The sequence below is a fragment of the Hevea brasiliensis genome, chromosome 5, assembly GCF_030052815.1.
Source record: "Hevea brasiliensis isolate MT/VB/25A 57/8 chromosome 5, ASM3005281v1, whole genome shotgun sequence".
In the NCBI taxonomy this organism is placed as follows: domain Eukaryota; kingdom Viridiplantae; phylum Streptophyta; class Magnoliopsida; order Malpighiales; family Euphorbiaceae; genus Hevea; species Hevea brasiliensis.
In genome coordinates this window covers 105727290-105739617 of record NC_079497.1, presented here as the reverse complement: position 1 = coordinate 105739617, position 12328 = coordinate 105727290, and the positions used below count along the sequence as shown (strand labels likewise).

Genomic DNA, 12328 nt, shown 5'->3' with positions numbered 1-12328 from the left:
CCCTGAGTGTTGCATTTTGACAAGTTTTCTTGCAGCAAATTAGGTCTAGTTATTTTGTTTGTGATTGCCGCCCTGAGGATAATTTGGAGTTTGGTGTGTTATTTGTATATGGTATATATGAATATAGATTGAATGGGTAATTGCGACTTGAGCTAGTTCGTTGGAACCCGGTCCTTATGGATATGGAAAGTCAGGGTGAAGCGCGACTTTGAGTTAATTTCACTGGTCTTCGCACTTGGATTTAAGCAAAAGTCCGGCTTAAGTTAAGCTCGCTAGTGGGATTTGGATTGAGAGAGTTGTATAGGAGATCAGCTCTCATATTTATGCATTGATGTGATACACTAGTGCATGATTAGCTCCAAATTATCTTTTCGTACGAATGTTGAGTGAATTGTTTGTTATATGTATTGGATGTGCATTTCATGGTAGATTTACACTAGTTATAGGTAGTTATAGAAATTTCATTTGTAATAAAGATCTAAATTCACTGAGTCGAACGCTCTCTCTTATTTAAAATATTTTTCCCAGGTTATAGGAGGAGCATTTTTTCCTCCAGAGTCTAACCTATATTTTCCTTTGCAAGTTGTGGTGATGTTAGCAGTTTTATTATATTTAATTATTTATTTATTTTATTTTATTCTTAAAACTCCATTGTGACACTAATAAATAATGTATTATTTGGATATGAGAAATGGTGTTTAATGAATGAAATGTGTTGGATATTATAATTGAACTAGGCTCTTTATATTGTTGTACTATGTTTGGGTTGAGTTAAACTCCCCAAATTTGAGAAATAATATTTTATATTATTTTATTTTTGTGTGTTGAGCCTTGACTTTGGGTCTGGTTATGGGTTAGTGAACAATAAGGCTTACTACGGTCTTCAGGAGCTTTAAGTTGGCCTAATACCTTGTGCCAATCCAGCTTGTGGAATCAGGTCATGACAACTATGGTATCAGAGCTTAGGCTCTAGATTAATAGGAAAGTGTACCTAAATTCTGTTTCATCTTCTTTAGTAATTCTTTGTTTCTAAATTTCACGATATTCATCGAGTAGTATAAGAGTGATTTGGTTTAGTGTCATGATTTTTGTAGAGTATATGGTGATGTAAATTTGAGCTAACAGACGTATTGAGATTTATCATAGGGATACGTACTCCAAGGAGTGCTGTGTTTATATTAGAATGGGGCCAAGAGGCATGCCTATCTAGTGCAAGGCATAAATACATAAAGGTAAGTTATAGTAATAGTTACCCTAAATAGGGGTAAGGATACCACTGCTGGCAGTTGTTAGTGGATTGACCAGTCAGGACAAGTTTATGGTTCTAGTAGAGTGTCTTATCAGGACACGATTTTCCACATGGGTTATATAGAAGTGCATGAGGTTGGAGATGATAGTCTATTAGAACGTACCACAGTAATCTATGTAATGCTCTCCTTGTCTATTCTGTAAGCTGCAGATTATAAGATTGACAGGAGATTATTGTGTATAGCTGCGTACATCCCTATGGTGTTCCATGATGAGGATAGTAGACAACTTTTGTTTTGGTACAGTGGCACCATTACAAAATTATGTTTCTATAGAGGAGTTTGAAACTCCTAGTTAAGGGGTTTAAAACTCTTGAGCTAGAATATCAAAGATCACAATTGGGTGGTAACTAGAGTCAGTGACTCGGGTACCCTACGTGGGCTACAGATATATCACGAATTGTCATGGGATTAGAGGTTTAGTATAGTTACAGTGTTAGGATGGCACCTACTAAATGAGATCAATTGGTCTTTAGTATGGGATCTTGGATAATTTTGGCATTATGATGAACATTTTACCTAAAGTTTAGTGAGAATAGTATATTCTTTGTGTGACAACAAGGTACAAAGTACAACCTTGCTGCCTAAAGGAGACTAGAGTCTAGGAATAATGTTCATAGCCTGTGAAATGACGTTTTAAGGAGTTTGTAGTATGATAAAAGAGAATATAGCCTAACATGGTTATGGTAATGTGGCAGATGTTATACCTTTTTTGCAGTTAGTTGTGCTACAGGGTATGGCCTTACCTTTTCAGGAGAGACAGAAGGTTACTACTAGTGTTGGTGACTTATGGAATAACGTCTCAGATAGGACTGTATGTTGTAATAGAGAGTTATTAGTTCAGGTACCCTAAAGAGGGCATAAGTCCCACCATAAGAATCATAAATGATAAGATCTTGATGTATGTCAAGCTTGTTAGTTTATGATCGGTTTAGGTACCTAGTACCTTAAGCTTTAGCTAATTGAGTGGAAATAGGAAAAAGAGAATCTCTCAGATCCTTTCTTCGAGATAATAAAGGGTAGTATATAGTACAACAGATAGGAACAGAGATCACGCAGTGAATGCATGACTGTTGTTCCCTAACTTCCTTCTCAGCTTCTTATGCTCAAGACAAGAGTATACTATAAGCAGAGAAAAGGAAAAAGGGCAATGATTCAATGAAGACAAATCATATAATACTAGTAGATAGAAAAAATGCAAAAAAATGAGAGTTAGTACAATTGGTTTAGATGTAGCAGGAAAGATCATCCGAAGGCCAGTGGAAACGTTGATCGGAGTGGTTAGAGGACCAATTTTAAGTAGTATAGAGATGCAAATGACCTAATAGAGACACTATAAGGTATAATTATCTAGCATAGCTATCTGATTAGGTAATGAGGATAGAGTTAAGGAATAGTACAATCAAAGTTCTATTATGGGTGTGATAAGAGAGATAGATTAAAGAATAATTGAAAGGCCCAAAATAGGGCAAGATGAGGAAGCACAGGGTCAAATATAGAGTAGATAAGGTGTTGTTTTGGGTAAGCTAAACAAAATAAACTGAAAGTCAAGATTAGAGAGTAGTAGCTAGAGGGCGCACAATGGTATCCTGAACTGTCCTATCAAGCTAAAGAGCAGAGTTAGTAAGTAGTTGAATAAAGGTTAACCTAATAGTACAAACAGACTTAATAAGGGGAAAGAATGATGTGTAATAGTACAAAGGCTTTAGGTTAGACTGCAAAAATGATGAAGCAGGCAGATTTTTTTAGCGTGACCAATAGAGTTGCCTGTGCAGGTTCATCAATGACGGAATAAAAGTAGGAGGCAGAATAGAAAGAAATAGCTATAAGTAGTAGTCATAATCATCATGAAGTACAAGGGTTAAAGTAACGGCAATGATATGATTAGAGTTGGTCTAGAAGAATAGGTATCTTCCAGAATATAGCAAAAGGGAGGGGCCTAGAACAAGTGAGGATAGGTATGAAATATAATGGGGTATATGTGGAAATAGTAAAATTAGAAGATGTTATGACAAGTGAGACAGTGGTAAAACAGAGGGTTAGTACAGTTAATATCCTATAAGAAAAGCATAATAATTGCAAAGAGTTGAAAATTTGGAAGAGGAAGACCAAGAGAAATGAGATAAACATTGCTCATTGGACAATAGATATTGTTGACTGTAGAAAAAGCTTTCTCCTTGTCTTTAAGATTAGATCATGCTTTCAGCTCCAAAAAACTATATTAGGAAGGGAGATTATTTTGAGTTAACCTAGTTATTTTGGATTTTGGCAGGCACCAGTTCGTACGTAATCTCCGAAGGTGGAAATAATGGTAAGTGCATATCTATGTCAAGGATTAAGAAATGAACATGGTAGTGACATGAGTTAGGCTTAATCTACAGCTGTAGGTTTTGGGTGAACTCAAATTATAGAAAGGCTTTTCTTATGTTGAGTCATATGGGTAGCTATAAACTGGAGGAAATGTTATCTACCGATAAGATTCGAAAGATGGAACATTTGTTGATGGGTAAATTTAAGGCTAAAGTTGGGAAAGTTATAGGTAGTAGATGCGGCCATATCAAGGAGAATGAACACATGAAGCATCTTGTTAAGGATTATGGCAGAAAACATGTTCACCACTTCCTTATTAGTTCAAGTGTAACTTATAGGTTCAAGGGGCCCTAACTAACCATGATGACCAATTTCCTACAAAAGGTAAGGAATGATAGTGATTTGATGGTTAAGTTGGAAAAGGAAGTACAGAAAGAATCTTTCATGATAAATTACAGGTGTTGCATAATGTGAATGCAGGTTAGTAATGTAGTGTTCCATGATATGAAGGATGTGCTAATAGGAGTCAATCATAGAGCTGGAATTCTAGAAGCAATAGAGCTAGTAACAAAAATAGGTTAAAGTTAATGTTGCTGGCATGGATATCTTCGAAAGAAGAGGCTCAAGGGTGAGAGAGGACAAGATTAAGGACAGACAAGATGCACAAAAGCATTACTAGTACTACAAGTTCAAGACTCGAGACAGATGTTAAAAATGAAATGCATAATAGGAGGATAAGATATGATCAGTAGCAGAAATAGGAAAGAGAAAACAATTACGACTTGAAGGATAGGAGAAAGCCTTGGAAGAGTTGGTTACGAGGATAGGAAGAAGAAGAAATGTTATGAGAAGGACACACTAAGGGATGTGTGGGACAAAGCATGGAGATTGGCAAGAAAAAGAAGTTACGTCGGTAGACAACAAATATTAAAGAGACAGAGAAATAAAAAAATGAAGTCACAAAAACTCACGGCAGTGCACATTAAAGAAAAGTAGGCACCAAGTTGATTAGAGTTACGAGAAATCACATCAGGAAGCAACGGAAGCATAGTGGGTGTTAGAGAATACTGAAAAAAAGATTAAAAAATAATAATAATAAAATTCAATGACGAATTTTCTTAAGGGGAGAAAAGTATAACGACTTAAATTTTTTTAAATAATTTTACTATTTTTCTAATATTATTTCATTGGTGTTATAATTTAAATATCTCATTTATAAATATCATTTTTTTTTCCATTCTTAACTTAAATATTAAATCTTGGTTTAAATATTGGATAGAACTAATTATATTGTGTAAAGATTATTTTACTATTAGATTTTATACTTTGTATTATTATTATTATTATTATTATTATTATTATTATTATTATTATTATTATTATTATTATTATTACATGTCTAATGATCATCAAGTAAAGAATGAAATTTTAATAATTATATTATTATAAGTTGTGGTTATGTTTCAAATTTATTAGAAGGTATAAAATGTAGATTTTGTTATTTTAAATTTTAGTTAATTGAGATATTATATAAGTTAACATTATTTTATTTAAAAATAAATAAATTCATTTTGAAAGTAACCAATTAGGTTACATGAAACTTCTCCTCCCATCCCTCACGCCGAGCTTTTTTTCCTCCCATTTCTCCGTGAACGCCGGCCAACCTTCAAGGCCCATTAATGGTGGAGCACTCCAGCAAGACCAGTGGACGCCGTTAGCCCCAGAAGCTTGCAATTCGACGATGGTAGAAGCAAAAAAGGATGGGTAGCTCTTGGCTTCAGGTTGACATGCAAAAGGAAGGTCGAATCTTCTCCGACTGCCGCCGGCCATGTCCTACAGCATTTAACCATGAGACCTTCAAAGCTGAGTTCCTTACAGTTCTAGCTCCATTTCCCAACTAGTAACAACATCGGTGGTAGCTAGAATCATGAATCAAGGTAGGAATGAGATGGGTATCAAGCAGTTTTCCAATAAGATTTGGGCAAATCTAACCGCCGGATCTGTGATCCAAGGGCATCGTTGAACTCAGTGCAGCAAAACCTTCAAGATGGAACTAACCCCTCTCCAATTAGACACTGTTTGAAAAAGGGGATCATCAGACAGTTCATATCGTTCGGTAAGATTTTTCAGCCTTTTCGATTCCTACAAATTAAAAATAATTATATGATAATTATTAACAATTTATAGGCTTTGTTTAGGTGCAATCAGATCGACGATAATTCACTGACACTCAAAACCAAGTTTTCGACCCAGTTTGGACACCCGACAGGCCATCTCGTAAGGTAGTCTTGTTTACAGTCATTTCTAGTATTTTTAGACGTTTCAGATGCGTTCCAGATAATAGAATTCACAAAGCCCAAACTCAAGTTATGTGATTTTTACCTATGATTAAGCTAGCTAATTAATTTGTATAATATTTCTGGCATATTAAAAATAATTAAAATAAACTGTATGGACTTTAAGATGATGTGAAGGGCCCCAAGAATATTTTTGGAATTTTTGAAAAGTATTTAATAATTAATTGGAAAGTAGTGAAATATAGGCACATGAACTAAATATGGAGAATTCAACTTAGATTAGGTTTCTTGTAGGCCCCAGATGGGTGTAATGTTTCCTATTGTGGGCCTGAAGCCTTGAGTGATGTATTTTGATAAGTTTTCTTGCAAGGGATAAGGTCCAGTTATAGAAGAGATTCTACCATTTTGGCAAGAACCTAGGAATAATTTTTTCTTCTATAGTTTAAATTTAATTAATTATTTTGTCAATAAATTGATAAATGTCAGTGTGCCTGTATAGGTGTTCAGTGTCAACTATTTTTCTTTCTTCTAGCTGGACTAGCTGCAGTCGAGTCGATCAGTCTGTGAGTTAGATATTGATTATTTTTGTAATTTAAATATTAATTATAATATGGCATGCTCATGCATTTTATAAATATTTAATTATGCACATAAATAGTTAATATATTAAGGGTATTTTGGTTATTGCATATTTAATTATTGTCATTTTATTTGTGATTGTCGCCCTAAGAATAATTTAGAGTTGGGTGTATTATTTGTATATGGTGTATATGAATATGAATTGGAAGGGTAGTTGCTACTTGAGCTAGTCTTACTGGAATCCAGTCCTTATGGATATCGAAAGTCTGGGTGAGGCACGACCTTGAGTTGATCTCACTGGCCTCCGCACTTAGATTTAAGTGAAAGTCCAGCTTTAGTTAAGCTTATTAGCAAGATTTGGATTGAGAGAGCTGTATAGGATATTAGCTCTCATATTTATGTATTGATGTGATATATTGGGTGCAAGAATAGTTTCAAATTATCTTCTTGTGCAAATATTGAGTGGATTATTTGTTATATGTGTTGGATATGCATTTCATGATAGAGTTGCACTAGTTATAGTTAGTTATAGAAATTGCATTTGTAATGAAGATCTAAACTCACTAAGTTGAACGCTCACACTTGTTCAATATATTTTTCCTAGGTAATAGGAGGAGCATTATTTCTTACAAAGTCTAACCTGCATTTTTCTTCACAAGTTGTAGTGATGTTAGTAGTTTTATTATATTTAATTATATATTTAATTATGTATTTTTTTATTTTATTCTTAAAACCCCGCAATGATACTAATAAATAATGTATTATTTGGATATGAGAAATAGTATTTAATGAATTGAATGTGTTGGATATTATGATTGAACTAGGCTCTTCATATTGTTGTACTATGTTTGGGTTGAATTGAACTCCCCAAATTTGAGAAATAATATTTTATATTATTTTATTTTTATGTGTCGAGCCTTGACTTTGGGTCTAGTTGTGAGTTAGTGAATAATAAGGCTTAGGTCTTTAAGGGCTTTAAGCCGGCCCAAGACCTAATACCGATCCGACCCATGAAATCGGGTCATGATAATAATGAAAAATCTGTAATCTAATTATTGCCAAAAACTAAATTTTATAGTAATGTGATTACTTTTTTATCATTACAAATAAATTTTTAAATTGAATAAAAATTATTTTTATTTAGAAAAATAGTTAGAAAATATGGTTTTTTTATAAAGTTTAATAGTTGAATATAATTTAAATTATTTTTCCAAATCAAAATTAAATTTAAAAAAAACAAAAAATTAATTTTCAAATTTTTCATTTGAAAAATTAATATATGTAAATACAAAAATATTTTTTTTTATAAAATTATTCCAATTTTTCTTAAGTAAATAGGAACTGAATAATCAAAGAATAATCACACCATAAGGACTAATAATATAAGATTACATATAAAATACCTCCTAGCTAATACTAATTAATTATTTTTTTTAGTTTCTTAAAATGAACATATTAATATATAGAAAATATATTAATAATAGAAGCTTCTATTAATAGAACTTATAAGATTCCATATTTTTATTACCTTCTAGGGATTAAAAAAATATGGGCAATTATATAACTAGTGATTGTATTTAACTAAACACCACCAATAACAATATATATATTTATAAAATTAATTTTTTTAAAATATTATATTATATAAAGATTATACATTTAAATAATGAGTATGCATAATAAATATAAATAACATGCAACACAAGTGAGAAAAAAACTAATATACATAAATTGGTAAGTGCAATATGTTTTATATTTTTTTTATTTTTTTTTATAATTTTAATGTTAAAATATGATATAATTTTATCAAAATTTATCATAATCAAATAAAAATATACTTTATGATTAAAATTACAAAATAAAAATAAAGTAACTATAAAATCTCCCATTAATCATATGCCAATGCATCCTATATGAAAAGAAGATACATAAACATATTCTTATTTTATTTAACAATTTCTTATTAAATAACAAAAATGAGAAATTTAATCTCTATTAAAGGGCAAATATAAATACAAAATATTAACTAAGATTTACAAATAAACCTTCCCTAGAATTCATTACATTTGGGGAATTTTTGAAATTTGTTTCTATCGTTTTTCATCAATCCCCTGGAATTATTTTATATTTTATTTTATCTATAAATTTAATTAAAAAATAGTTTTGACTATATTGTAAACATATGAAAAAAAAATAGTCGTATGAGCTTTTATTTAAGCTTTCAAATAAGTTAAAAACAATCCTTTCTTTATTAACTTTAATTAATTTGTGTCAAGATAATAATGTAGAAAATTTGAGCGTTTGATTTAACTTATAAAATATCTCCCTCTCCAGAATTCTCCTTTTGCTAACCTTTTTCTTTCTCTCCTTCTCTTAGAAGTTAAGAAAGAGAGTGTGACTGTGACTGCGTTTGCGTCTGCGTTTGCGTATGTGTTTTGTTTGATGCAAATGGAGCCAGGGTTTCTACAAAACCCATTTTTGGATCTTCACTGTACTTCTTCTTCTTCTTCTTCTTCTTCTTCTTCTAGAGGTATATATGAGTATCTCGCTTTTTAAAGCATATCCATGGCTTTACATTTATAGTCTTTGTTCTATGTTGTTTTCTTAACTTTTTTCTTTTTCGTGTGTTGTTTTTTCTTTCCAAGTTGTAGTGTTGCTGCCTTTTGTCGTGATTTTTAAACTTCAGTTTTCTGTTAGGTTCTGGAGAAAATCGAGGGAAAATAGGAGAAAGCTTTAAAAAATCTCTACGCTGGGGCTTCTGTGTTATTATTTGTGTATTTGGTGAGAAAGTTGGTAAAAGAATTTAAAAAAAAAAATTAAGTTGGGTAGAAGTAAAGTTATGTTTTCTTAAGACGTTACTGCATTTTCTCTGCAAACAAACAAAGAATTAGTTCACTTTACTTTCTCTTATCTGTTATCGGATCTATGTTTTTCTTTTTATTTTGCTAAAATGTTGTTTTTGGGCTTTAGTGACTAGGATTATTCACTCTCTCTTTTGATCAGATCTGAGGATTTGAAGATTTCTCTTTCATGCTATCAGGTTTGATTCAAGTCCTCTCTTTTAAGAGATTTAAGTATATTTTTGAACTTTTGCTTTTATCAGCGTCAGTTTCGACTTCTTGTTATCTCTTTTCAGAAACTTTTTTCTCTCTCTCTCTCTCTCTCTCTTAGTTATCCGTTAAGGTCTGTTTTGCTTCTTTGAATGTTTAGATTACTTTCCTATATTTCAGTTCCCCCAAGTTTAGTTTACCTAGCGTGGCATTTTGCAACGGCTAATTTGAAGTTCTAATTCCTTACTTTCAGGGCTTTTCAAATCCATTTGAATCCAAACTTTGTTTAGTTCGTGGATCATCAAAACACTATACTGTTTATGTTCAGCTTGAAAAAGAATTTTTTTTTTTTTTTGGGAGATTTGCCCTTCTCTCTCAATTGACCCTACAAGATGCGGAGGCCACCACCAGAGGGATTTGTATTGAAGGAGACCAACCCTCATTTGGGAGGGGGAAAGATCACTGGTGAGAAGCTGATCAGCACCTATGATTTCGTTGAGCAGCTGCAGTACCTCTATGTCCGGGTTGTCAAGGCCAAGGACTTACCGGGGAAAGATGTTACAGGTAGTTGTGACCCTTATGTGGAAGTTAAGCTGGGAAACTACAAGGGTACCACTCGGCATTTTGAGAAGAAGACCAACCCTGAGTGGAACCAGGTGTTTGCATTCTCAAAGGATCATATTCAGTCCTCGGTGCTTGAGGTAACTGTCAAGGATAAAGACCTTGCTAAGGATGATTTCATTGGTCGTGTTTGGTTTGATTTGAATGAGATACCAAAACTTGTACCGCCAGATAGTTCATTAGCACCCCAGTGGTATAGATTGGAGGATAAAAAAGGAGATAAAATTAAGGGGGAATTGTTGTTAGCAGTTTGGATGGGTACACAAGCAGATGAAGCTTTTCCAGAAGCATGGCATTCTGATGCAGAGGCTGTAAGTGGAATAGATAGTCTTGCCAATATTCGGTCAAAGGTATATCTCTCCCCGAAACTCTGGTATTTGAGGGTCAATGTAATTGAAGCTCAAGACCTGCAACCAACTGATAAAGGTCGGTATCCAGAAGTTTTTGTGAAGGTTATCCTGGGAAATCAAGCCTTGAGATCAAGAATTTCGCCCAGCAGGAGTATCAATCCAATGTGGAATGAGGACCTTATGTTTGTGGCGGCAGAACCGTTTGAGGAGCCTTTGATCTTGAGTGTGGAAGATAGAGTTGCACCGAACAATGATGAAGTATTGGGGAAATGTGCAATTCCTTTGCAGTATGTGGACAGGCGGCTTGACCACAGACCTGTTAATAGCAGGTGGTTTAATCTGGAGAAACATGTTGTTGTAGAAGGGGAAAAGAAGAAAGAAATTAAGTTTGCCAGCAGAATTCATATGAGAATCTGTCTGGAGGGTGGTTATCATGTTCTGGATGAATCAACAGACTATAGTAGTGATCTTCGACCTACAGCCAAAGAGCTGTGGAAGCCGAGTATAGGGGTTCTCGAACTAGGTATTCTCAATGCTCAGGGATTGATGCCCATGAAGACAAAGAATAGTCGGGGAACAACTGATGCTTACTGTGTGGCGAAGTATGGCCAGAAGTGGGTTCGAACTCGAACAATTATTGACAGTTTGATGCCCAAATGGAATGAGCAATACACTTGGGAAGTTTTTGATCCCTGTACTGTCATAACTATTGGGGTCTTTGATAACTGCCATTTACATGGAGGGGACAAGTCTGGAGCGGCCAAAGATTCCAGGATTGGTAAGGTACGAATCCGTCTTTCCACACTAGAAACTAATCGGGTTTACACGCACTCTTATCCTCTCCTTGTCCTGCATCCTAATGGTGTCAAGAAGATGGGAGAACTTCATTTGAGAGTCCGTTTCACATGCTCGTCCTTTCTCAGTATGATGCATATGTACTCGCAACCTTTGCTGCCAAAGATGCACTATCTTCATCCACTTCCGGTTAGCCAACTTGGTAGTTTGAGTCACCAGGCCACGCAGATTGTGTCCATGAGGCTGAGCCGCGCAGAGCCACCCTTAAGGAAGGAGGTTGTTGAATACATGCTGGATGTGGGGTCTCACATCTAGTTCAGTTTCTTAAAATGAACATATTAATATATAGAAGATATAAAGATTATACATACAAAATTAAATTATGAGTATGCATAATGAGTGTAAAAAAACGTGTGCTTATATAATTTTAACGATAAATATGATTTTATTTTAACAAAATTTATCATAATCAAATAAAAATATATTCTATGATTAAAATTACAAAATAAAAGTAAAGTAACTACTAAATCTCCCATTAATCATATGCTAATGCGTCTTATACAAAAAGAAGATACATAAACATGTTCTTATTTTATTTAATAATTTTTTATTAAATAACAAAAATGAGAAATTTTTTCTCCATTAAAGGGCAAATATAAATACAAAATTGTAACTGACATTTACAAATAAACCTTCCTTAGAATTCATTGCATTTGGGAAATTATTGAAATTTGTTTCTATCGTTTTTCATCAATCTCTTAAAATTATTTTATATTTTATTTTATCTATAAATTAAATTAAAAAAAAAGTTTTGACTATATTGTAAACATATGAAAAAATAGTCATATGAGATTTTGTTTATACTTTCAAATAAGTTAAAAACAATTCTCTTTTGTTACTTCTAATTAATTCTTATTAAGAAAGTATTAGACTTAATTTATGAAAATCAGTTTAGTGTTTATAAGTTAATTTTAGCTTATAAATATTTAAAATTTTAAATAATTATATATTTTATTAAA

At 32.9% G+C, this 12328-nt stretch overlaps 1 protein-coding gene across 5 annotated transcripts; it reads left to right on the top strand.

Annotated features, from left to right (window-relative positions):
• The first annotated feature begins 8779 nt into the window (after positions 1-8779).
• Positions 8780-11768, top strand: LOC110636772 (FT-interacting protein 3-like). 5 transcript variants are annotated; one of them, XM_021786612.2, is made up of 3 exons: positions 8780-9023; positions 9497-9533; positions 9797-11768. In XM_021786612.2, the coding sequence occupies exon 3, from the start codon at positions 9936-9938 to the stop codon at positions 11622-11624; it is 1689 nt and encodes a 562-aa protein (XP_021642304.2). In that variant the 5' UTR covers positions 8780-9023; positions 9497-9533; positions 9797-9935; the 3' UTR covers positions 11625-11768. The 5 variants fall into 5 exon arrangements, with proteins under 5 accessions (XP_021642304.2, XP_058003286.1, XP_021642305.2 ...); XM_058147303.1 differs by having other exon boundaries at positions 9597-11768; XM_021786613.2 differs by having other exon boundaries at positions 9464-9533.
• The last annotated feature ends 560 nt before the right edge of the window (positions 11769-12328 follow it).

Coding starts and splice junctions, on each gene's coding strand:
- LOC110636772 (XM_021786615.2), top strand. CDS start 9,936: ATGCGGAGGCCACCACCAGAGGGATTTGTATTGAAGGAGACCAACCCT.